The following is a 27218-nucleotide window of genomic DNA, read 5'->3' on the forward strand; positions in this document are numbered from 1 at the left end:
GATGTAAACCAGTGCCAGTGGCTTAGTCCGTGTAATTAGTAAGAGGAAAAAAAAAAAAAAATTACCCAACACTGACTTTACAAACCTTTAGGTTATGTATCATAGTAACAAGTCTGAAACTCGGGTATCGAAATTATTTCCAAAACTCGCGCTTGAGACGTCCATGTGTTTTCGATTCTAATACCAGGAACCCGTATTTACTATCATTCAGAGTGCTCTTGAAGGAAGCACAAGACCTTGCAAAATATTGACATCGCGTGAGTGTTATTTTGCAAAGGAAACACGATAACTAATCTAGTTTTAATTTTACTTTACATTTGGTCGAATGTACAAAGTAGTCAGAAACTGTGAAACACGTTGTTTTTTCGCTTTTTTGTTTTTACATTTGAAACTGGAAAACGGCGGACTGTCAAGGCTAGTCTGATATTTGGGGAGTGAAAAGTGGGCGGGGACAGCATTTCCGCGTCTTATAAGAGCTTTTTTACGTAGTCTGTATCGCGATACGATTTACGTCAAATCCGGAGCCTCTCAGGCTATATAGTACGCTAGTGGCGTACGTCCTTTTCGCAGTATCTGTATCTGTCAGTCAAAGGGCATTTAAATGGCTACAGTGTACAGAAGTGTAGCTCTAGTCTGCGGTACAGCACTGAAACACCGCGATTAGGGTTTAATTAACCTTCCAGCTCTATAAATGACCTGTTTTACAACTGCGTGTAATATTTTATAGTCGATTGCTCGTTTTAGATAGTCAAAGACGTTAAAACCAGTGTATAACTGCCTGGTTTGATCTTATGCGTAAAAATGAACGAGGAGGAAGAGGCTGTGCAGAAAACAAGGCTGTCGTTTGAAGATCTGTGTCGAGCTCTGAATATGGACGAGGAGGCGAGTAACAGGGCATGGAGGAGTTACGAAAATATCAGCAAAAATTACACTTTAGAGGTAAGATGGAGAGCTATTTATTGCTTCCTCGGGCCCGTTGCGGACATCATGCCGGTGTGGGCATGTACCCTGGAGCGCTCAAGTCTCTGTGTGCAGTTAAATGCATCTATAGAGTTAATTTAAAAAAAAGCTCTGTGTGTGTGTGTGTGTGTGTGTGTGTGTGTGTGTGTTGTGGTGTTTATTAGTTGTTGATTTAGCGCAAGGGTCTGGATTTAGATCTGCCAGTTCCCCCAGGCCTTATCTCTCACTACACACTGAGCTCTGAGCTCATCTGCCTTTCAAATGAAGTGCTACTGAAAACTGAATACTCTCAAAATCCTACAAACCCACTGAAGAATAATTAACGTTACAAACTTTATCTTAGCAAGTAGTTTACTTTTAGCATCTTATATATCTTATTAATCTATTTTTTTCCCTAAATTATTTCATTAGTTAATTAAATTATTATTTTAAATGCATTTCATCAGTATTTTTACCTACATTTTAGATACATTATGCAAAAGATATTAAGATACATAATTAATTAAAGTTTAAATGATTGATTCTAAATTCTACTTGATGATGATTGATGATGAAGGATTGATTCTAAATTCTAATTGATGATGATTGATGATGAAGGATTGATTCTAAATTCTCTAAATTACACACTGTTTTTAACTTTTATTGTTAGTTTCACTGTAGTTACTTATTAATGAATAGCAGTTACTGAATTATTATTTATAATTATATTATTATTATTATTAATATAGGATATTTATATTATTAGTAGAAAAAAAATTCAGCCTGTTATAACAGCATTTTATAACAGGAGACTGAAGCTCTTTTATGGTGTTATATTTTTATGTCTCATATTCTATGTTCTTATGATTGAATCATATCTACATGTATCTGTCTATCTATCTATCTATCTATCTATCTATCTATGTTATTATTATTATTATTATTATTATTATTATTATTATTATTAAGTAATTAATAATTACTTTCCCATCTCCTTTGTCTCTCCTATCTTTTTTTCTGTCTGTCTCTCTCAGGGTAGTGAACTGCACTGGTTGGCATGTGCCCTGTACGTGGCTTGCAGGACGTCTGTACCCACCGTTGGGAAAGGCACAGCTGAAGGCAACTATGTGTCCCTCACACGAATTCTCCGCTCTTCAGAACAGAGGTGTGTAAGCCATTTATAGTTGACACTGCAGCCTGTGTTTCACTGGTCACGTGGGCAAGGGATTGTCAAGGGAAAATCACTACATCCAGTTTTCTCTAGCACTTCAAGCAGCAGTGCTATGCATTTAAGCATGATATCAGATCAGGGATTCTGAGAAGGGTTTTAAATGTTTTCAATTGTGGGACATGCACACACTTCTCACTCACTTTCATTCACTTATAGTAATTGCGTTATCTTGGTCAGGGTCGTGGTATGGAAAGTATGGCATGTCATTCTTTAATTAATACAAATTGTAATTGTTGGCAAATTGCTGTGGTGTAAGAGATATAAAACATTTCAGGATGTTCTATTATTGGGAAATAACCAACGTTCCTATAACAGGACATTCTGTCATGTTTTATCAATTATAACATAATATACAGTATAACAATTGTGTTGATAATGTATTTTTTTTGTATTCTCTCAACACACTTTGAATGCAAATTGATGAAGTATAATGTTTATTCAACTGAAATCATCAATATTCCAATCGTTATTATTATACAGGTTATGTATATGTTGCATAAATGTCAACATCCTACCAGGCATGCACTCTGTAAACAAATATGTTTCATCACTTTTTTCAGTTTTTAATTGTCTATCATTTGTAGCGTTCCTCATCTGTATGATAACCAGTCTGTGTTTGACACTTCAAGACTACAATAAAGAAAGTCATCATGGTAATGCTACTAGCTTTAGACTGACAATATAAAAAAAGCATGATAAAATGCTGGGAAATTTTGGACAAGATGGTATTTTCAGTATTATTTGAATTTGTATATTAGGGAATGGACATTTGACTGTTACATTGACATGGACATTGATTGTTATCTTTTGTTCTCCTCCCAGTTTGATCGAGTTTTTCAGCAAAATGAAGAATTGGCAGGATATGGCCAACCTGCCAAAGGAATTCCGGCAGAGCACAGAAAAGCTGGAGAGGAACTTCACTGTGACAGCTGTCATTTTTAAGAAATATGTCCCCATATTCAAAGACATATTTAAACCTCCATCTGAAGAACCGCCTAGAGCACACAGAAGCAGGAAACAAAAGTAGGTACCCAGCTACTGTACACACTGTTTATGATTACCTAATGTGTAAATTTTATTGACATTGCCCTGGAAATGCCAAAGGTCACTTGTGTAGTAGCTAATAATTTTACTAAAACAGTTATTTTTTTCATGCACAGGTTTACAGAAGTCTACTTCTGTTATCTCCAATATAAACTATCTGTGATATAAACTGTAAACTTACTTAGTGATATGACACCATGTTTTTAAATGAAGTTTACAACATTACAACATTTTGGTCCTGTCTTGTCTATGTGCCAAGCTTTTTACTGTATTGTACATGTGTACAAGCTGTTTATGTGTGCAAACCTTCTACAACCTTACACTTATTGTCTGATAAGAAGCTTTAGCTAATTGTTGTTTCCTGTGACCTCAGACGACATCCCTGCACCGTGGCTGAGCTCTTCCAATTCTGTTGGGTCCTGTTTGTGCATGCAAAAGGTAAGGACTACGACTCTGCTCATACAGGCATTTTTAGGTCGTTTTCACACTTGCTTTATTGCATTTTCCCAAAGTACTTCTTGCTGCGGAACCTAAAGGCCAGACCTGATCCAGCTCCTCCTACCTTGGCAGTGGGTGGAAACAACTCAGTGTGTTTCAGACTGGATAAGTGTGTATAGCATCTCATGGGTTAGTGTTAGTAGTAAGAGGTTAGGGTTAGGATTATAGGAGGAGTTATACCAGGGCCAGCACCATCCCTTGGAATTTGGTTCTGATGCAAAGATCTCATTTGTCCTGAGAGTCCTGTAGTGTGCTGTTTTCAGCTTTTTGGTGCGAGTGCTTGCACTAAGAGCATTGCAGAAAATATCAGCCTGCATGGCTAAAAATCATGCAGCTTCTCATTTGCATTTGTGTTCCTGCACGATTACCTTCCATGCATCCAAAAGTGCTGTTCTTTGCTGCTTGAGTGTTGGTATCTAAGGAAATGAAAAAAAAAAAAAAATTAAATAAAGGATGACCCTGGTGTGTACCATTTTGGAAACTCACATGCACAAAAGTGACATATGGAAAAATATGGAACATGTGCAATCGGTCCTCGGGTTCAGAACAAATTCTTCAATGTGAAAGCAAACCTGTGATTATAAGCCCCTCCCCCAAGTGAGCCCAGAACTGTTCTGGGTGCAGACTCAAGTAATCTGAACTAGTGTGAAAACCCACTAAAGTACTGTGGTAATATTGCATTGAAAATACTGCCTGTTTCTCCTGTAATATTACAGTGAGAGTCATTTCAAGCTTCATTTCAGAGGAGCATTCATTTTTAACATTCTGACTTGGTTACTATGTGGAAGTTTGTGGAAGTAGGATGGCACACGAAGCCCATTTATCTGAGGTAGGAAGAGAGGAAGTCACAGTTGTGATGAAGGAGAAGAAAGGAAAATGGTGTGAGCTGAGGGCACAGGGCAAGAGAAAAAAAAGCAGTGTTTATTGAATATGTTCTTAGGTAACGTCTCACAAAGCGTGAAGGGTCTTTAGCCATGAGTAGGTAGTGCATATTCCTATTGGATGACATGCAAAAGACCTTGGTCATGTGCTCACCAATCATTATTAGGGCTTGTGCCAGCTTGCCTGCATCAGCTAGAAGCCACAGGGGACTTGCACATGCACACACACACACACACACACACACACACACACACACGTTAACACATGCACGAACACACACATGCTGACCCACTGCATTCGTTTTGTGTGACCTTCTCTGAAACAGACCACTTTGCACAACTACTGGGTAAAATGAACTCAGGAGAATTGTGTAAGAGCTTGAGAGATGTGTCTTGGAGGGTGTCTGTAATGATTGTTTTGAATCAAAACAGTGTGGCTGTATAAGGCTAGCATACTCTCAGTGGTCAATGCATTCATAGTTTAAACCCTTAAACTCTTGTCTTATTAGTGGGTTCATCTCATTAAGTTATACATTGGAATTGTATAGTAACTACAGTGAAAAATATCTGTAGTTATAAGATGAGGAATGTAAGTGTGGACATACAGTCTGGTCCTTTAGGGTTTAAGAAATTAAAATGATTTGTTCTAAGTGATTTAAATGCATTTCTGTGTTGAGATATAAACCCATACATCGTGTTAAGCATAAAGAATAGCATGGAGCATGACATTAGAGAACAATAGATTTTGACAGCTGCAGAGAGAACAGCAGGGTAAGCATACTGACTGAGACAATCATTTTCGGGCATGTGCAGCATGCACTGCTTATCATAGCAACCGGTGCAGATGACAAGTCAGGACTTGTCCGCATTTAAGTAGCCAATGGTCTCTGCAGGACCAGTGGGATGGTCTCTATTTCCCTCCTGTTTTTCTCGATCCATTTTTCAGTTTAAATCTCCTTCATGCTGCTGTTGTCATTTGTAGAAATCGTTCTTGTTGAAGCTTTACAGTGTAGCTTTTTGCTTTATTTGTGGATTGCACAGAGGATCTTGTAAGTAAGTACATGTTGCAGAACGTGTGACTATGTATTTGAACTTGAATGTTAATGACATGTTAACAAGAATTTAGCATTTTCTGGCGGTTTCTTTTGACATCAGTTATATTACTAGTAATATCAATGTTACCTCACAACTGTAATGTTGTATAATTATAACACAAGGCTTGTTTGAATTTAGCAGCCGATAAGTGGCGCAGATTTTCTTAGACAGTTTGATGCTGAAGAGTTTAGAGCATGTTTCTGTCTGGATATTCTAATTTCTCTGCTTCATAAATAGTGATAGAGTCTGTGGAGTGTGTCCAGCTGAGGGAGGGTGGGTTGATGGTGTCATGGGCTAAATATTCATCATTATTTATTGCCAAGACCATGGGGATTGTTGTCTGGGCCCTCGTATGTGCAGGTTCCTCTGGAAATCAATTAAACAGGAAGAAATAAATCTACACCACACCGCCGAGCAAAGCGGCCTCTCTCCTGCAGACTTTTCCTGTTATGCAGGGGTCCTGTCTGGCTGATATACAGTGTGTCTGTGTGTGATATTGCTGTTTTAAAGTGTGTTTCAGCTCAGGTTGTCAGTGTTTGATTTGTGGATAAGAACATCAGAGCTGGATAGTAGTTGGTTGCATTGTGCTATTCATAACCTCACCCAGGTCAAATATTATGCTTGCAGACTTCACATAACCTTCTAAACCTTCTATATCATAATCGTTAATTAATCTTGAGTGATTTCACACATGGTACTTGCCTCATCCCCAACCACCATCTATTCTGTCTTTGTCCTGTTGCTACCTATAGGAAACTTCCCAATGATCAGTGATGACCTAGTGAACTCCTATCACCTGTTGCTGTGTGCACTTGACCTGGTTTACTCCAACTCTCTGGTGTGCTCCAGCCGCAAAGATCTGCTCAACCCCACCTTCAAAGGTATAGGTAAGCGGTGTCCAATCGTATCCTCAAAGGGCCAGTGTGGGTGCAGGTTTTCATACCAACCGAGCAGAAACATCACCTGGTTCCACCTGTTTAATCAGTTGAGCTTGGCTTTCAATAGACTCAGGTGTGGCTTCTGCTTGGTTGGAATGAAAACTTGTACCCACACCGGCCCTTTCAGGATAAGATTGGACACCCCTGGTATAGGCGCATTCCCACACACACCATACACTTTATCAGAGAGAGACACAGCCTGAAATTACATCTGCCGTATCAGCTTTGTACCTCACAACTGCGTCTCACTCTATCTCTGTGTGTGTGTGTGTGTGTGTGTGTAGGCCTTTCAGAAGATTTTAACAGTAAGGACTATAAGCCAGGCGCCGGTCCACTCTGCTTCATAGAGCAGCTTTGTGAACTGCATCATGGTGTGGTACTCGATGCTAAAGGGGTGAAGGAACACTTCTGGAAGCCCTTCATCAAGAAGCTATTCGAACGCAAGGTGAGAAATCAAGATCATGCAAAAAGCTCAAATTACCACATCCTGATCTGATGTACATCAAGAATGTGATGATAAACTGTTATAATATACATTTATAAAAAAAAATCTGAAATTGTTACTGCATGTATTAAACACTATGCTATACTTAATAGATAATACCAACACAAAATATTATCACCTTGATATATGCTTAAAAAAAATCTCCTGTATGCAGAACTTTGTCATTTCCAGTTGAAGGCTGTTGTTGCTGTCATTTTTCATTCTAATCTTGTTTGTGTTTACTAATAATGCATTCTTTAAACATTGAGAATTATAGTTTCAAGTATCCACTTGTCATCTTACCTTTAGAGCAGTGTATTTGTCCACTTTATATAGGAACATACAACCAGTATTGCATTTTATAAAATGTATGCAATGTTTATAAATGTGTTATATAGCACAGTGTAGGCATAAAATGGCACGTTAGTTGTGGAGTTGTTTTTTTTTTTTTTCACGTGGGTTATTCTTCAGCACTGCTCTTCTGCATGGATGAATCTGATGGTTTGAGCTATACGTATGGGTTGTATATTAGCTCCAATACTTGACAACAGAGGTGGCGGTGAATATGGTTTTCTTGGATTAGTGGTGAGTTGCTCTCTCTCATAGCTAGTAGAAAATAAGTGCAGTTTACCATGTTGGCCAGAGCAAAACAAAACAAAACCAGGCTCTCCACAGTTCCAGGTTTCTCGGTTTTGACAACAGCTGATTTCCCAGATGTCAATGATGATTGAGTTTAGAACTATCCACATTAAAGCAGCCATCTAGATGACAAGTTTAAATTCTAAGCAACTGTTGTAAGAACAAGCTACAACCACTCCACCATCCTCAGCACACACACATGATATAGTAGCCGGCTCTTCTTCTTTCTGTTTACGGACGTGACGTAACCACGCATGACATTTCCCGCAAAATCCGACCCGACAGCGCAAATTAAGAATCATTAGTATAAGCTTACCGTTGAGAATCGTGGTAAGGTAAGGAGACTGTTTTGAACACTGATTTTTTTATGTGCTTGCTCAATAATTGATTTTTGTTCATTTTTTAACCAAAAAAGTTCCATACTGTAGCTTTAATATACACCTCTGATACACTGTTCTAGATCTATATCTGATGCACCCTTTATATCTCATTACACCATTCAGTGCCATCGTCTATAAAAAAAAAAAGGAGCAGATTTTGTGAGAGATACTGTACTGAAAACTGTGATACTGGTTCGTACAGTCATACTGTGATTTTTCTGTAACTGTTCACAGCTAATACTTATATTCCTTATTAATGTTTCTCACATACTTATAGATTTTAAAGGGAAAAGAAGAGACACTGACTGGATTCCTGGATCCTGTTAATTTTGGAGACAGTCTGTAAGTGTTTGAAGTCACAGGAATAAAGCTAATGAAGCTCATTAAAAATCAGGCTTAACTGCTGCAGTATATGATGTATACTAGGAGTGTAACACTATTACTGTATCTAAATCTGTTTGGAGCTCCTTATATTTATGTCTTTATCTGTATTTGCACTTAACTTCAAAGTGGGTGTGGCCAAAACCCTTTCTTTCTTTTTTCTTTCTTTTTTTTCTTTCTTTCCTAATTATGTATTCATATTTGGTTACATCCCTACTGTATCCTTAAGAATGTGTCGCTTTATAAGTCACTTTAAATTTGTTGCCACAGTATGACAGTCATTTGTATTACTTGTGTTTGTTTGTGTTTGTGTATGTATCTCAGGACATCTCTGAACCGGGCATATGAGGAGCATGTTCTGTCATCAGGTGCTCTAGATGAGAGGATATTTCTGGGCAACGGAGCGAGAGAGGACATTGGGACACCAGGACCATACTTGTGTGAGGGGACAGAGAACCAGGACCAGCCTGCCAGCATTCTGCACAAATCTCTCTCTGTAAGACAACTGCAATTAAATTACACAAAAACACACACATGCCTGTGTACACAAACACTACTCCTTTTAAAAATAGCATGAAAACCTGTTTCAAGGTCATTTGGAGTAAACTGTCCATAACTGTACTTTAACCTTTCACTGTTTTATATAAGAGGGAAGTTTAACTGCTGCTTTTGACACTATGATTGCAGGAGCCTTAAAAAGCCCATTAATAATTTTATTTAAAAAAAGATGACAAGCTAAAATATGATCAGTTTCTTTCTATACATAAAGATATCATGTTAGTCACTGAGAGATACAAAAAAAATAATAATAATTAAATTAAACTGTTTGAAATAATATAGGAAATATTAAAAAGCTTGAACAGGCATGAACTGATGAAATAAACACAAATCTGGTGGCAGATTCATACATTTGAACCGCATTGTTTAAGATAAATTATACATCTACTTTAGTTCTTTTAAAATGACTCTTTCACAGGCATCAGCTCTGAAAGTGTCCACTCCGCTGACAGGGAGGGCGTACTTACAGGAGACTGCTTTTGGCACTCCAGTGTCCACAGCAATGGAAGGCATCGCACGTCTGCACAGTCTCCTGGCAGGTCTCAAACACAGGCCGAGCCTGAGACTGAGAGACATGCTGAAGTAATAAACACAACACACACACACACACACACACACTACACTGCACATCACTAAGTCTTATATTCTGTTTATCTCCTGTGAGACGGACACTGGACATCTATTGCTAATTAGTGAATAGGAGTTAGAGTAGCAAACCGGAATTGCAATATTGGTTTGCCAAATACTTATTTACAAACAGTAAATACAGTACAGAATTGGTAGCATTAAACGAGTCCTGTTATTGCCATAACAAGAAACTGGATTGGTTGTTTTAACAATTTCAAACTTTGCATTTAATTAAAAAATTTTTTGAATGAGGCACATGTTTTGTCAAAGCACTTTGATTTAGAGTACATTTTTAAATTCTAAAACCTAGGGCCTGTGCAAGAAACCCCAGTGAAGCTATTGCATCCAGACTGAAGGAGATGTCCGAGGTGTTCCTCCAGAGCTATGAAGCCAAGGGTGAGGAAAACGAAGGCCTGGCAAGAGGTTTGAAACATTTAGCATTATGATTGGTGCATTTATTTTAACATAAAAAAACACACTCACATACACTACATACACATACATATATGTGGTGGCTTGGTGGTTAAGGCTCTGGGTTACTGATCAGAAGGTTGGGGGTTCAACAAGCTGCCAAGCTGTCACTGTTGGGCCCTTGAGCAAGGCCCTTAACCCTCTCTGCTCTAGCAGCACTGTATCATCTCTGACCCCAACTTCCTGGTATGCTGGGGTATGCGAAGAAAAGAATTTCACTGTGCTGTAATGTATATGTGATTTAATAAAGACTCATTATATATTTATATATATAACATTTGTTTGTTTGTTTGTTTGTTTGCAGATATTGCTGCGAAATACTTTTGCCTAGCTGAGGCACTGTATTATAAGACACTGGAGGGCATCATTGACCAGGAGAAGAAGAGACTTGGTGACGGTGACCTCTCTGTGAGCGTTCACCCATTCATATATGTTTATTTTGTTGGTAATGCTTTATATGAGGGTTCCCTTTAGTAACAATATTTGCTGAATTAGTTAACACAAACAAATGATGTACTTCTGCATTAATAAACCATAAGTAATGTTAACAAAGTAACACAGTCAGTTAACACATTTTTGTTTATATGTTAACAAAATTCGAGTGAATTGATGAATATTTATTTGATCCACATAAAAATCCACATAAATGAGCAAAAATTAAATGACAACATGGTTCTACGTGTTACTGAACAGTGTGTGCAGGTGGAAATATTTTGCTGTTCAACCTCAGTTGTGAATTTTGCCAGTTAACAACCACAAACATGTTCCTTAAGGTGTTGATTCATATCAGTCATTGTGGGCTTTGTTTTACTCAATGAGGAACATTAGTTATTCAGGTGTTTTATTTTTGGCCTATTTGGTTTATTTATTTATTTTTTTAATTATTAATGCTGAAGGTTATGGTTTGTTTGTTTTTACATAATGTTAGTTACAATTTTGTTAATGTTGTATGGTTTTCCTTGAGCCACCTATGAAGCTCACACTGAGTGCCAATGTCTCCTCCAGTGTATTCTAGAGCAGGACATGTTCCACCGTTCTCTGATAGCCTGCTGTCTAGAGATTGTCATCTTCTCCTACCACGCACCTGGTGAGTTCCAGTGGGTTCTGCAGATCTTTGACATTCCCCCTTACCACTTTTATAAGGTGAGTCAATACAAGTATATAGTAATATTTAATACAAGTTCAGATTTATATATCAGAGTTATATATCTGAATATATTTATCTCACTCTTTCTCATTCTATTCCACTCGTCAGGTGATCGAGGTGCTGGTTCGGGCGGAAGAAGGTCTCGTCAGGGAGGTAGTGAAGCATCTGAACCATGTGGAGGAGCAGGTGCTGGAGAGCCTGGCTTGGAAAGAGAGTTCCCCACTCTGGGGGAGTATTAAAGGGGCCAAAAACCGTGTGCCTTCCTGTCAGGAGGTGAGACTGAACACCTGTTTCAAGCCATGCTTTGTTTAAGGCATTAATGATAGTGATTCATGGAAATTAAAATTCCTGGCCCAAAACTGAAATTCAGGACACACTGAGCTGAAAAAGCAAAACTTGTCAGCCAAATCCTGAGTTGACAATAATTAAAAATAGTTGATAAATAAATAATCTAAATGTATTGCACTAGGTTCTAGTAATTTACTAATGTGACCTTGTTTTTTAACACTGTATGCAACAAAATAAAAAAAAGGAAGGAAACAAATAGCATTTTAAATCACTTTAAAAATTTAATTGCTAATAAAATTATTTGTTTAGTGTTAGATTTTATACTTCATTGCCACCCCAGTGAAAGTTTTTGCCCATTTCGGACCATTTTCAGCCAAACATTTCCATGGCCAAAATTACTGCAAAAGTGATACTAATTAGTATCGTTGTATCTTCATTTTACCTCTGATGATGTAAATTAAAATAATTTTTATTTGTGGACATACATCTTAGGTAATGCCTCCTCAATACCTGGAGGATGGATCTGGCAACCTACATGCCCCCAAAACTAATGAGCTCAGCTCTAATTCTGGAGGAACAGGAAAAGGTAAAGGCTTGTAGCACAAATGACTTACTAAAGACACACAGTGTAATAGCATACTAAACGTTGAGATTTTAAGTCAGTCATTGAGTTTGTTACTCCTGTTCAGTATGCTTTAATCTTGCTGCTCCCACCAGGAGTGTCCTCTACTTCCACAACTCTCCATGAGCGCTACAGCTCCCCACCCACAGGTACAGCACGTAGGCGCCTCTTTGTGGACTCAGAGCTGACCTCTGACCCTCCTGTATCAACCCGGGTCAGCCAGCCCTCATTGGTCAGCACTATACCAGCAGGCCAAACCGTGGTCACTATGGCAACAGCTACTGTTACTGCTAACAATGGACAGACTGTCACAATACCTGTGCAAGGTGCAGTGAGCTATTCAAGTGTTGCTTTGGGTGGATTCTAGAGACACAAGTGTTAATCATAGATATAGTAATTAAGAACTGTACTAATAAGGTACTCACATATATGCCGATTTTGACAAAAGAGAGTATTTGTTGTTTTTGTCATATGTTTGTTTTAATAGAGTAAAAACAATGGAGTATAAATAACCCTTTGTCTAATCATCTAGCTACTACCTGTAGATAGTAGCTTAGTAGGGCAGAGTATATTAAGTACTAACTAATAAGTACCATAGTAACTAAAATCAGCGAGATACGGTTTTTATGATGATGCATTCATGTATGTTTACCTATTGATATTATCATAAAGTGTCCAATTACATGCATAATAATTCTATAGATTGATAATACAAAATGTCCTCCTCTCTGCAGGCATAGCCAATGAGAATGGAGGCATCACATTTATCCCAGTGCAGGTGAGTGTGACTGGCCAGAGTGGACCAGGACTACAGCCTCTCACCGCCCAAGCTCTGACTGGCTCGCTGAACACCCAACAGCTGACGACCACCATGCCTGCTGGCACTGCTCACACCAGCCCTACAGCCGGCAAGCACGCCAAGATGAGCCCTCAGCAGGGAACACCAAACAGAGCACAGAGAACAGGCTCCCTCTGTCTTTTCTTCCGCAAGGTGAGCAAGGCCGTTAATGCTGTATAAAGAATCCATTGGTAATATATAACCTAATTACTCACTAAACAACACAAACTGAGTTTTAAACCTCTGCAAGTTACACACACTTACATCAGTCTTGTTTAAACATCACATTTCTGATATCAGCTTGATTGTGGTGTAAATACTATTCAGTTCTGTTTGAGGTTTGTTTTATGTAGGGACATACTACTAAAATGTAAGTGAATACCAAAGATAGATGTTTTTTTTTTGTTTTTGTTTTTTTTTACAAATCTGAAGAAAAAAAATGGATTCCAGTGTATATTTTCTTCTGTATTCCTGCGACACTCAGTTTCCTCAGTAACAGCATTGTTCCAGTAGTGATTCAGCCTAGACCAGAAATAAATGTATGTACAAGGTTTAATGAACACAGTGTTGATACTAAATGGTAAACATCCAAGTAACAAGCATAACCAGAAATAGTCAAGCAAACAAAGGCTACGCTAGACTATGGTAAGCTATGCTAAGCTAATTACAAGGCAAAATAGGAAGTAGGCTAACAATAAGCTAACAGCTAGACTAATGACATGACATTGATGAAGGTAAGTATAAAACAATAGGCTAAAGGCTAGGTTGCAAAAGATTTTAATGGATAAGCAAGAGGCAAGGCTAATGGTGTAACAGGAAGACAAGGAACAAACGAGTGAAAATGCTATAAAGTGCAAGATAATAACAAGGTAATGGCAAAACGCAAGCACAAACATGGTGCTGAGAAACTGAGAGGTGGGTAAATATACAGTCCTGAAAATAAAACTGCAGGTTTTAGTAACGAGGGAAGGTCACACTGCTGGAGACAGAGCCGTGGCAATTCAGTTTTTCCATTTTAGATGTCAATGTTCTGAATGTTGTTTGATACCAGGTACTGAGATACTGACATTGTATTCATAACCAAGCTGTCTTTCTGCAAGCTGCTTTTGCTATATTGTGTGAAATGTGTGTGAGGTTAATATGTTAATGTGAATGATCTGAGTCATGCATCACAATCAAACATGGCATAAAATGGCAAAAAATATTGCAGGGTCAGAGGGTCAGATTGGAAAATATCCTCCATATCCAATAACGATCCAGCGCTTTAGTGCAGTTTCAGTACTGAGTATTTGTTCAATGTATTCCAGGTTCAAATGTGCCTCATGGTAATGTAATGACTGAAGGTGGTAATGCACACAGCAGTGCGCTATGTTGTCATTGTTTGAGCACTGTACCTGTTGTGTAACACTAACACATCCTGTCTATCTGTAGTCATTTGTGTAGATTATGTTTGATTAGTTAACTAGTCTTGCTCGAATAGTGCTTTAGTGTGCCTATGTACATAAGCCAAAGTGCAGTGTGTAATGACCTGTTCCTCCTGTCCTGTGTGTCAGGTGTATCACTTGGCGAGTGTGCGTCTCCGAGACCTGTGTGTGAAGCTGGACGTCAGCACAGATCTGCGCAGGAAGATCTGGACCTGCTTCGAGTACTCGCTGGTGCACTGCACTGAGCTCATGATGAATCGCCACCTCGACCAACTGCTCATGTGTGCCATCTATGTTATGGCTAAGGTGCGAGAGAGTAAACATCCTGGAATCAAACAAAATAATGCAGATGTGTTTCCTTGCTACTTTGCTCTACACAGTCTGTTACTTGTGTGTTGAACAGGTGACTAAAGAAGATAAATCCTTCCAGAACATCATGAAGTGTTACAGATCTCAGCCTCAGGCCAGCAGCAGTGTAAGCACAGCATCGCTGGACAACATACCATATACTCTAAAGCCAATGTTGGTAATGATGACAGTGACAATGATGATGATGATGAGAATGATGATGTTCCAGGTTTACAGGAGTGTTCTGATATCAGGACGAAAGCGACACCACTCGGGCAACAGTGAAAACAACCGACAGAACTTTCCATCTGAGGGAGCGCCCGAACAAGGTACACACACACACACACACACACACACATATTTTATCCATACAACCATCCATATATATGCAACTTCATTATATGTTATGCAATATGTAGCTAGGTCTTTTGGTTTTATAACTATATATATATATATATATATATATATATATATATCTTTTCAGTTATCATCATTATATATACACTACCGGTCAAAAGTTTAGACACACTCATTCTTTATTTTAATATTTTTTTCCCCACATTTTATTATAATAATAAAGTCATCAAAAGTCATCAATAACACAAATGGAACTATGGAAATTATGTTGTGATAAAAAATCCAAAATAGATCTAAATAATTTAGTATTTTAGCATCTTCAAAATAGACCCCCTTTTTGCCTAGAATTTTCAGAGATGTATTCTTGACATTTTCTCAACCAGTTTCTTGAGGAATCCCCCTGAGATGCTTTTTAAACAGTATTAAAGGAGTTCCCACCCATGCTAGACTCTTATTGGCTGCTTTTCAGAATATTTTGCTACAAATCATCAGTTTTAAAAAAATATTTTTTTGTAAATAAAATGTTAGTTTTCTAATGAAAAAAATTAATATATTGGCACAATTATATTGTTGTCTATAACACTGATTTCAAACATTTAATCGTACACCTTCAGATCAAAAGGTTTTTAAGATCATGAGAAACATTTCAGTCCAGTGTCTCCAAACTTTTGACCGGTAGTGTATAGTTACATAATTAGACACACAAAGGCATGTTTGTCGGTCCTCCTTATGGCAAGTGTAAGTGCGAATAAATAGATATAAATTGTGTGACATAAAAAAGTATTATTAGATAGTAGAATCCATTTATAGACGTTTTATCCTTTACAGTTTAGCAATTATGAAAATCAATGGTGCAAAATATCATTTAAAAATATACTATTAATACTATAGTGATCATCACAAGGTCACTGATGATATTGTTATGTGAATTATGATGATATCATATGATATGATATTATATTATATTTGAGTAAAATACTTCAATTTGTCATTCTGATCCACACATTCTACTAAACAAAGTTGCTCATCCTTGCTGAATGAAGATTTGAGATTAAAAGTGCATTTTGCTTCTCTTCTGCAGCAGCAGTGAGCGGTAACAGTAGTCCCGTGTCGATGCGCTCCAGTAGCACGCTGCCTGTTCCCCAACCCAGCAGTGCTTCCTCTACACCCACCCGCACACCCGGTGCAGTGCCAGAGCAGGAGGAGGAGGAGCGAGGGGACCTCATTTGTTTCTACAACCATGTCTACATCAAACAGATCAAACAGTTTGCCATGCGCTACTCCTCCAGCTCGCCTAAAGCAGGGGTGGGAGATGCTTTTGTTTTGTTTTGTGTGATTTCTATGAGACATTTTTCATCACTCTTGAAAATCATTAAGAACAAGACTGTTCTTTTTAAAATCCCTTCAAAAAGTAGTCTAATTCTCTCTGTGACTTCTGATGTGTGTAGGCAGAGACTCCACCTCTCTGTCCATATCCTTTGCTCCGGATTGGGTCACCACGCAGAGTTCTCCTTTCTCACAACCACTCCATCTACATCTCTCCCCATAAGACTGACAGTCCAGTCACCCCTAGAGACAAGATCTTCTACTACATCAGCTCGAGTCCCTCAAACGTAAAACAACACACTTACATACAAAAGCACATAATAATGCATACATATTTTTAATCCAACACTTACACACACTTTTGCCTGCTGAAAGTTAATCCTGCTCATATTTTCTCTCAGAGACTGCAGGAGATTAACAGTATGCTGCGTACTGGAGAGACGCCCACTAAGAAGCGCAGTATGGCTCTGGAGGAGGAGCAGCAGTCTCCTGCTAAGAGGCTGTGCCAGGAGAACCACAGCGCTCTCTTCCGCCGCCTGCAGGATGTCGCCAATGACCGCAACAACTCCCATTAACGCACACAGCATCACAAAGCCCATGTCTAAAGATAATGTTTGAAAATGAATTTCAGGAAATATCTGAGGCAAGCAAGTGCACTAGACCTGAACACATAAAGAACAGCCAGACCCATACACCAACACCTGAGCAGAAACATGGAACAGACACACTCACAGGGCAAAAACCTCACATTTAACCAATAGCTTCTTCTCCACTAAGACCTTTTTGCTTCAAAATACAGCCCGATCATGTTGTCTATATTAATGTACCATTTAACAGCTCTTTTTTATATGCCATTTAAAAGTACACAAATGCCATGTAGACATTTATAATTCAATACCTTTTGAATATAAGTAAATAGCAATATTATATGCTTTAGATTAGTTTCATACACAGGTTAGAAAAAGGATTATATACTTAATGGATTTGTTAGCAAATATTGCTTTGCTTTTGACATTGTACTGGCTTTTTAAAAAAAACTATTTTCATAAAAGAAAAGTTTATAATGTATAGTGACAATAATTCCTGGTTTCTTAATTAATTAAGAAATTATCGTGAACACTTTTATATGCTGAACTGTGTTTTTCTGTGTGTATTTGTGATTTATATAGCTAATATATTGATGCTATTTTTCTAACTTTAGTTAAAGTGATATCAGTTAGAGACAACTGACATGTTAATAGGATTCATATTTTAAAGTAATATTTATTATTCTTCAGTCCTGCATGTACATGATAACTGTGTAAAAACAAAATGTTCTGTCCTCTTATCATTTCTTTTCTTACATTTACTCTGTCCTCATTACTCAAAGGTATGATGTTTGCTTGTTCCTCAATGTGGCATCATTACAATCCACGTGTGTTATGTTAAAGAGCAGTCCCATTTCTAGCAAGTGCCTTTTCTATTTTTGACTTTCATGGACTTTCATGTATGTACAGCTAACATAGAGCTGATGTTAGTTTGCTCACATGCCATTTAATAAATGAAAGAAACTGCAGTGACTCATGAAGGTGCTCTAAATGTGCAAACTCCATTGTGTTTCACCACTAGATGGGGTCCTGTTCTTTACTACAGTTCTGGTTGACTGCTTCAGCAGATCTACATGCAAATGTAGTAGATCATTTCATTTTGGCAGAGTGTTGCAAAGCACTGGTGCGTGGGGTTTCAGGAGATTAAGCTGCAGGAAGAAATCCCTGACTGGGTTAGAGTACACAACAAACCTACAGCAGCGATCAGAGACTAGAGCATGATTTACTCTGTGTAGTATGTAGGCAAATCTATACAAATGCATCAATCATTTCACTCAAGTATAAATGAATGTATAATGTATAGATGAATGTTTATATTATTAGTAACATTGACAAGTACAATTAGGAGTATTAAACTGTTTATAATAAATCAATACAGCAATAAATAAATTTCTTGACAAATATTGCTTGTATACATTGCTACAGAATACATTGCTTATAATAGGTGTGTACTGCTTACAGTATTTTTTTGTGGGTTGCCATATGGAAAAAAAACATGGCCTACTGAATATTTAATTAATTTCTGCTGAAGCAGAGGTACATATTTTATTTAGAGTGTTTAACTCCTTGAAACCAGGGTTTTTGCACTTTTCTTTTGTGAAATTGAATTTTCAATGGCTCAGGTTCTTTCACAATCAATTCCTCCCCTTTACTGGCACATGAGTTATATTTTAATTAGAGGTTATTCCTCATACCTGGGTTTTCCTCCTGAGTTTCTACTAAAACTCCATCTTCCTCATTTCCTACATTACTGGACCACACCTCACTATGATCTAATTCATCCTCAATGTTATGTACAGCAGTGGTCTCCAACCCTGTTCCTGGTGATCTACCTTCCTGAAGACTTTAGCTCCAACCATAATCGTGCCCTCCTGATCATCTAATTATTGCCTTAAGAAGTTCTTGATCCACTAAAACAGGTGGGTTAGATTTTGGTTAGAGATGAAACCTGCAGGAAGGAGGACCTCAAGGAAGAAAGTTGGTGACCACTGGTCTATAGGAATAGCCAATGCCATCCTTTAAGGTCATACAACATTTCTGTGTCCATATTCTGAACAAAAGATATGTAAATCATTACCATGAACATGGACTAATACAGAAAAGAAGAGGAATAGTATATTTAATTTTTACCAACATTTAAAAGGAATAGTAGTGATATCACCATGCAAATGGAATGAAGATATTACCATGATCTTTACTTGGGTAATGTGAATCCTTTATCCTATAAAGGTTATAAAACACATTTTTCTAAATGAAAATACAATCGTTTTTCAAAAACAATATTTAAACAATGACAGAACTAAAGACAACCAGCTGTAAAAATAAATAAATAAATAAATAAATAAATAAATTTTAAAAAGAGACCAAATTGAACAGGTTTTCTTTAAACACCCAAAAAAAAATTAAAAAATAAAAATTCCAGGTAATTGTATATTTTCATATAACAACATGAGCATTAGAGGGTTTAAGTTCAGATTTCTATATGCACTGAGAGGCAGCTTGCACTGTATAATTAAATTCTTACTATTATCTTCTATAGTGTTAAGGCTTTGTCTGCTAGGTTAGATTATAAATGTGTAAATGTGTAAAATAAAATGTGGAAAAAAAGCAGTAATGCTTATATGTACAGCTAGGTTGTGACAAAATAATAAGTATACAGTTGGTTAAAATCTACATTCCTGGGAAGTCCTTTTTAGGATCTCATAGAAAGCTGTTAAGGTGATGAGTAACATGGGTACTGATCCTCAATTTAATATGAGTAGTCATCACAAGTCTGACTATCAGTGAGTCAGTACTGCTGGGAAGTGTAGCCTTTGTGTGTGTGTGTGTGTGTGTGTGTGTGTGTGTGTGTGTGTGTGTGAGTGTGTGTGTGTGGGTGGGTGGGTGTGTGTGGGTGGGTGTGTTGAGTGTATTTGTGTATATGTGTGTGGGGGGGGGGGTTGAGTGTATTTGTGTGTGTGTATTTGTGTATTTGTGTGTGTGTGTGTGTGTGTGTGTGTGTGTGTGTTGGGTGTATATGTGTGTGTGTGCGTGTGTGTGTGTGTTGGGTGTATTTGTGTTTGTGTGTGTGTGTGTGTTGGGTGTTGGGTGTATTTGTGTGTGTGTGTGTGTGTGTGTGTGTGTGTGTGTGTGTGTGTCTGCGTGTGTGTCCATACTGCTGGTCCAACATATCCTCTATGAAAGACCCGCATATCTGAGTGTGTTAGTCAGTGTGTGAGGTCACTGTCTGAAATATGACTACATGCTGTGATTTCATACCTCACTCAGCTCATTCATTTGAAGTGCACTGAACTGTTGTTAATCAGTTTTGCTCCCACTCCTGACAAAAAAAATACAATGCATTCAATAGCTTATTCTAACTTCCAAAAAATTGCTCCTTGTAACTGTATTCATCTCTATATTTGTCTTATCTTTGTAATATAAATACAGCCTTGCAACAAATGGGCCTTTTTAAACCTGTTACTATAATACTAGGTTATTTAACGTAACCACACTACTTTGCTTCTGTGACATGGCTGTGCCGTGGGAGTGCAAAATAACCTTACTTAGATCTTTGAGAATGGATAGTTCATATTCTGGGATAAAACCATAATTATGACAGAGCCTCTTACTCAAAATGAGCAGGCAAGCGCTCACATGCAAACATGGCCACATTCCATATATAGTGCATATACTGTATGAAATCCGACGAAAATGTGACACATAATAAAGGTGCTTTTTTTTTATTGTTATGACCAAATGTGTTGGTCTAATTTTAAGCGATCAAGCATAGTTGGCATAATTGCCCCCCCCCCCCCCCCACAGAAGGTGCAAGCGCGGACGAGATCACCGGGTGGTGAGAGTCCCACCTACGGAGGACGCCGGCCCGGGAAAACCCTCACCCCCGTCTCGGGAATCCCGCCTCCGCCACGAGTAGGCTACACCGGCAGTCACGCCTCCACAAGCCCTGCACTCATCCCCTCACAACCCACTCACTTCACCCTTGCACCAATAAACCACCGTTTGTGAACGTTCTTCTGCCTCCTGTGGGTCTGTATGCTGCCCTTCCCCGGGCTAATTCCTCACACTGGTGAGGATGTGGGCATAGTACAGACTCGCCTACCACAAACAAACAAAAAAAAGAAAAAAAAAATGAGAGAGAGGAAAAAAAAAAAATTAATAAAAAAAAAATAACCCCCCCCCCCCAAATGGACCACACCCCTGCAACACCTGCTGGAGACAAGCCTCCAGCAGCATGCTGTGACGCAGCAGCTCGCCGAGAGCCTTCAGGTCGCCACACAGACACTGATTGCCATGAGGACTGAGACCCCCGCCGCCTCCGTGCCTCTCCCCGATGCAAGTAGCGAGACCCGCCGCCTACTACCCCCCTTCGGCCCCGAAGAGGACCTCGAGGCGTACTTCGAAGCCTTCGAGAGTATCGCCCGCCGGGAGGGGTGGGACCGTGACGACTGGCCACGCGCCCTTGGTCCACTGCTCACGGGAGAGGCCCGAACAGCCTACTATGCCCTCGAGCCGGAATAGGCCGCGGACTACCTGGCGATGAAGGAGGGAGTCCTGGCATGGTGTGGCCGAACCCCTGGCCAGGCTGCTACTGAATTCCATCGCTGGGTTTATCGACCAGGGGCCCGACCACGTTGCCAGATGAACGCCCTCACCCGGACCACCAAACGATGGCTCCGGCCGGATCGGCATACCGCCTCGGAGGTGGCGGAGAAAGTGGCGGTCGACCGTTTCCTGAGGGCGCTACCCCGGGCAGAGAGACAGGCCGTGGGGGCACACGCCCCAACTACGCCCCAGGAACTCCTAACTGTCCTGGAGCGAACCTTGGCCACCCTGGAGCTCGACCCCGGGGAGCAGCAGCACCTCGATTGGCCCCCCGGGCCCCCAGTCCGACCGCCAGACCTGGCCCCGCACCTGGAGGAACCCCCAGAGGGTGCCCACTTGTGAACACCCCCGAGACGAGCCCATGCCTACAGAGCCGGAGAGGGAAGCCGCCCGGCTGCTTACAAAACCATGGCTGGCAGGCTGCGCCCTCCATCAGCAGCAACCGCCGGAGGCGCCCTCCTTGACGGTGTGGGTCGAAGGGAGACCGGTAACCGCCCTGCTGGACACCGGGAGCACGGTGACCCTCGCCCGGCCCTCCATCCTGCCTGAGTAGCGCCGCCCAAGGGGGACGCTCACCGTGACCTGCGTCCATGGGGACACCCGGGAAGTCCCCTCAGCCGAGGTCCAGATCCGGGGCGAAGCCGGCACCTGGCCCCTCCAGGTCGGAATCATCCCCGAACTCCCCATGCCCCTCCTCCTGGGACGAGACTGGCCAGGATTCCTGGTGGTACCGAGAGCCGAGCCCCGGAGATTGCGGCGCCGTACGAAGGGGACCCCGGCCCGGCCGGCCTACCTGGCCCAGGACGACGGAGAGGCCACCACAGAAGGTAAGACCCCCCAATCTACTAACCCTCTGTCGTCTGTCTTTCCCCAGGTGAACCGAGAGGGGAAGTTCGGCCGGGAGCAGAAGGAGGACAACCGGCTGAAGCACTGCTGGGCTCAGGTACGGGTGATAGAGGGGGTCGACCAGAGTCCAGACCTGAGGCTCCCCACATCGTACTTCCTCGTCCGAGGGGGGCTCCTCTACCAACGGGCCTGCCACCACAGGGAGCAGGTGGACCTACTGGTGGTGCCCCGACCCAAGACGGCCGTCTTATTGCACCTAGCCCACACCCATCCACTTGGTGGCCACCTGGGGGCCCGAAATACCCTGGAGAAGCTGCGGGACCGCTTCGTGTGGCCCGGGATGGACGCGGATGTCCGGGCCTTTTGCCAACAGTGCCCGCAGTGCCAGCGCACGGCCCCACGGAGGCCCCCGCTGGCGCCCATGATCCCCCTGCCCATTATCGGCGTCCCGTTTGAGCGAGTGGGCATGGATCTCGTGGGGCCCCTACCCAAGTCTGCCCGGGGCCATGAATACATCCTGGTCCTCGTCGACTACGCCACGCGGTACCCCGAGGCGGTGCCGCTCCGCAAGGCCACCTCGCAAAACATCGCCAGGGAGCTGGTACTCCTCTTCAGTCGTCGTGCCGAAGCCGGATGGGAGCATGAGGCTATGCAACGACTTCCGGAGGCTGAACCAGGTGTCAGAGTTCGACAGCTACCCCCTCCCCAGAGTGGACGACCTGGTCGAGAGGCTGGGGAGAGCCCGATTCATATCGACCCTGGACCTCACCAAAGGCTACTGGCAAGTGGCGCTCGCACCGGAGGCAAGGCCCAAGACAGCCTTTAGCACGGCCACCGGCCACTGGCAGTATCGGGTTCTCCCCTTTGGGCTGCACGGGGCGCCCGCCACGTTCCAGCGGCTAATGGACATCCTCCTGCGGCCCCACCGGCAGTTTGCAGCGGCCTACCTGGACGACGTGGTCATCCACTCCTCCACCTGGGCCGACCACCTGTTCCACCTCAGGGAGGTCCTGAAGGCACTCCGGGCGGCCGGCCTGACCGCCAACCCAAAGAAGTGCCACCTAGGGCTGACGGAAGCCCAGTATCTGGGATACCGCATCGGACGGGGAATGCTGAAGCCCCAACTAAAGAAGATCGAGGCTGTGAAGGGCTACCCGCGTCCGACATCAAAAAAGCAGGTACGTGCCTTCTTGGGATTGGCGGGCTACTATCGCAGGTTCGTGTCTAATTTTTCTGCTGTAGCCTCTCCCCTCTCAGACCTTACAAAGAAGGGCCAGCCAGACCAGGTCAGGTGGACAGCCGACACAGAAAGGGCCTTCTAGGCCCTAAAAGGGGCCCTCACCAGCGCGCCGGTACTCCGCAACCCGGACTTTGACCTCCCGTTCACTGTGCATACTGATGCATCCGAGACCGGGCTGGGCGCCGTCCTCTCCCAGACCTTCGACGGGGAAGAACACCCGGTCCTCTACATCAGCCGGAAGCTGTCCCCGGCCGAGAGGAAGTATGCGGCGGTCAAGCGGGAGGCACTGGCGATAAAATGGGCCATCGAGGAGCTGAGATACTACCTGGCAGGCAGGCACTTCGTCCTCATAACGGACCACGCCCCCCTGCAGTGGATGGCCAAGGCGAAGGACACCAACGCCCGGGTAACCTGCTGGTTCCTCGCCTTACAAGATTTCTCCTTTCAGGTTAAGCACCGGGCGGGGGCCCAGCATGGTAACGCGGATGGGCTCTCACGACGAGACACCCTCTGGGCCCACCACCGAGCGGCAGTAGGCTCGGAGCTGAAATTCCACCACTCGGGTGACGGCGGAGGAGGATAAAAGGGCGCGCTTCCGGCCGTACGGGTGAGGAGAAGACCGTAGCGACAAGACGGACTCCGTGCGTGTTTTCCAGCGACATAGCGACTCGCAATCACCGAGCACGACGGTAACCTCACGCCCCACGCTAATCTCTCTCTCTCTCTCTCTCTCTCCCCACAGAAGGTGCAAGCGCGGACGAGATCGCCGGGTGGTGAGAGTCCCACCTACGGAGGACGCCGGCCCGGGAAAACACTCGCCCCCGTCTCGGGAATCCCGCGTCCGCCACGAGTAGGCTACACCGGCAATCACGCCTCCACAAGCCCCGCACTCATCCCCTCACAACCCACTCACTTCACCCTTGCACCAATAAACCACCGTTTGTGAACGTTCTTCTGCCTCCTGTGGGTCTGTACGCCGCCCTTCCCCGGGCTAATTCCTCACACTATATATAATGCTTCCTTAAAGATGATTCCTTTCTAATGAAGAAACACTCAATTATAGAGTTTTAGTGTTTCCTCAGATGGACATCTGAATTTTTAAAAATAGATTTAATATTTTCTTCCCAACACTTTGATGTATTGAAGAAAATTAAACATATTTCTGATTTATGGGTGTTCTTTGCAACAAAAAAAAACCAATGCATCAGAACATGGTATATGTAGTGTAGTAAAAGATGAGAGAATGTGAAAGATGCCAAAGAATGACATAGATGGAGTTACTAAAGAAATATTTATTCTGCCATGCCTTTACCTGCCAATCTTCAGAGCTGCTCGTCTCACTGGCAGCTTTACTAGGCAGATTTACAGCATCATATGCTTGGGTCCTGCCAAACATACCTAACAAACCATAAATATGAACTACATTAATGCAAACAGATGCTAGACAATATGAGGTCACTTATGCCTCCATGGCTGAGGGACATCTAAATTCACTCTCAGAAAATGTGGACAAAACTGAGGATATTAAACTTAAACTGAATTCCTTATTCAGATTAAAAAATAAATTAATAACTAAACCACAACCTTTGTTCAACTCTATAAAGTGTCTTAGGTAGGTTGTGAAGTTTCTGCATGACAGAGCAATTTTAGTAACCCACTGTTCTATATAACCACCGAGGCATTTCATTTAAATCATTGTCATTTTAAGGGAAAAAACAAGATGCGTGTGAGAATAAGTATTAGTCGTACCTGTGCCCACTTGTTTTTCCTGAAACTCTGGATAAGCCTAGTTTTAGAAAAACGGAAGAGGAAAGAAAATGGATGACTGTGAGGAATGGACTGTATCAAATCTTTTAGAATAAATGTGTATTTCACTTTTTCCAGCTCCCTCTATCTGATGCTTTTGTGTAGAAATGAAAGGATGGGTCTTTCAGACAGCTATGTTGTATTTTTACACAATCAAAACTGAGATAAGGAGTAGGCTTTAGAGAAGCCATGAATCTCAGTGAAATCATTTATTTACCACACAACTCTGTCTGATTTCACTACCAAATGAAAAATATCAAAGAAAATGTTCAGTATAAATTAATAAATGTCAATATTATATCAATGAAATGTTCTTTCAGCCTGCAAAATATTTTAGTATGAGGTAAGTCGACTGCATGTGTACTAGTACAAGGGTATAATTATCAGACAGGAATAGAAACGGGAATCCAGGGTTTGTTTATAGGAAATAAAGGTGTCATTTTGCCACATCCAGTCTGTTGTTATGGTCCCCAGGCAAGGCATAGCAGCGCTTCAGAGGAGACCTTCATATCTAATGACTGTAAAAGATGACTCATAGGATATAGTGAAATACACCTGGCTATATCTCTCAGACACATACACACAAACATACACACGCATGCATGCACATACATATATTTATGTATTTGCCCAGCATGCTGTACAATGATAAATCAGAAGATCCAGTCGACAGTAATAGTCATGTTTATACTCCATCAAAGGATAAAAGAAAATTCCAGACCTATTACGTAGTTCGTTTAGGTCAACACACTTCTGTCTATAGAAGTAAAACATGATGACTGATAGTACAAAAAGAAGGCTTATGTTTGCATGACAGTATTGTTTGATAAAACATCCTTCTTTCATCATATTACACTCTCATATAATTTTGTACCAGACCTACTTTGAAACTGGTAAAATACTGGTATCGGTTATGATGGATTGTTACCTCATCCTTGGTGAGTCAGTTTCATTGCCTTTTGAAAATCAGTTTTGATAGACTAATGAACTAAAACAAAAACAAATAATCTAACTGGGAAGTATGACTATGAAAAAATATCACAACTCCAGAAATTGGGCATGTTAAGGCATTCTGAATTCCGGTTTGAGAAATCAATTCCAGCTATAATAAATATTGCGAAAGGAAAGAAACACCACAGGCCAGTTATAGGAAAATAATCAATGCTATAGTGGTGTGTTGAGGCCCAAGTCATAGCGGAGCTATTGTTACCACCCTGAAATTGATTATTGTCCAATAACAGCATATCACAGCAAGTTTTTATTCTTCTTATTCCACAAAAAGATGTCAAGGATTACAATTTTTTATTTATTAGTGAACGGCTCAACATACATTTAACCATTTATAGCTACATTTAATGTTGTGGAACATCCATAACACAGCTTAGTTCATGTTTTCACTCACATTATGACAGCTATAAACAATGGTTATATAACACGCCTCACTTTTCTCTCTCCTGAAGTTAAAAAGACAAAAAAAAAAAAAACCTCAGCTTGTCATGCTACCATACACTAGAAAGTCCTCTGTCCTGAAGTCTTTCTGGTTGTGGAAAGCTTACTGACAAAGCGCTGATGACACTGATGACTCCTTCCATAAATATTAAATAAGTATCCACTTACA

The 27218-nt window shown here is 41.2% G+C and overlaps 1 protein-coding gene across 5 annotated transcripts; it reads left to right on the forward strand.

Annotated features, from left to right (window-relative positions):
* The first annotated feature begins 583 nt into the window (after positions 1–583).
* rbl2 (retinoblastoma-like 2 (p130)) lies at positions 584–17960 on the forward strand. Of its 5 annotated transcripts, none has more exons than XM_053641893.1 (22): positions 584–939; positions 1974–2104; positions 2993–3193; positions 3588–3652; positions 6441–6575; positions 6911–7071; positions 8407–8471; positions 8835–9006; positions 9487–9650; positions 10006–10118; positions 10471–10574; positions 11172–11309; positions 11422–11586; positions 12094–12187; positions 12319–12549; positions 12958–13214; positions 14615–14791; positions 14889–14960; positions 15063–15162; positions 16272–16495; positions 16639–16803; positions 16918–17960. In XM_053641893.1, exons 1-22 carry the CDS (start codon positions 802–804, stop codon positions 17089–17091), a joined length of 3246 nt encoding a protein of 1081 aa, XP_053497868.1. In that variant the 5' UTR covers positions 584–801; the 3' UTR covers positions 17092–17960. The 5 variants fall into 5 exon arrangements, with proteins under 5 accessions (XP_053497868.1, XP_053497869.1, XP_053497871.1 ...); XM_053641894.1 differs by having other exon boundaries at positions 16275–16495; XM_053641896.1 differs by having other exon boundaries at positions 10006–10091.
* The last annotated feature ends 9258 nt before the right edge of the window (positions 17961–27218 follow it).

This window comes from Ictalurus furcatus, chromosome 14 (assembly GCF_023375685.1).
Source record: "Ictalurus furcatus strain D&B chromosome 14, Billie_1.0, whole genome shotgun sequence".
Classification (NCBI taxonomy): domain Eukaryota; kingdom Metazoa; phylum Chordata; class Actinopteri; order Siluriformes; family Ictaluridae; genus Ictalurus; species Ictalurus furcatus.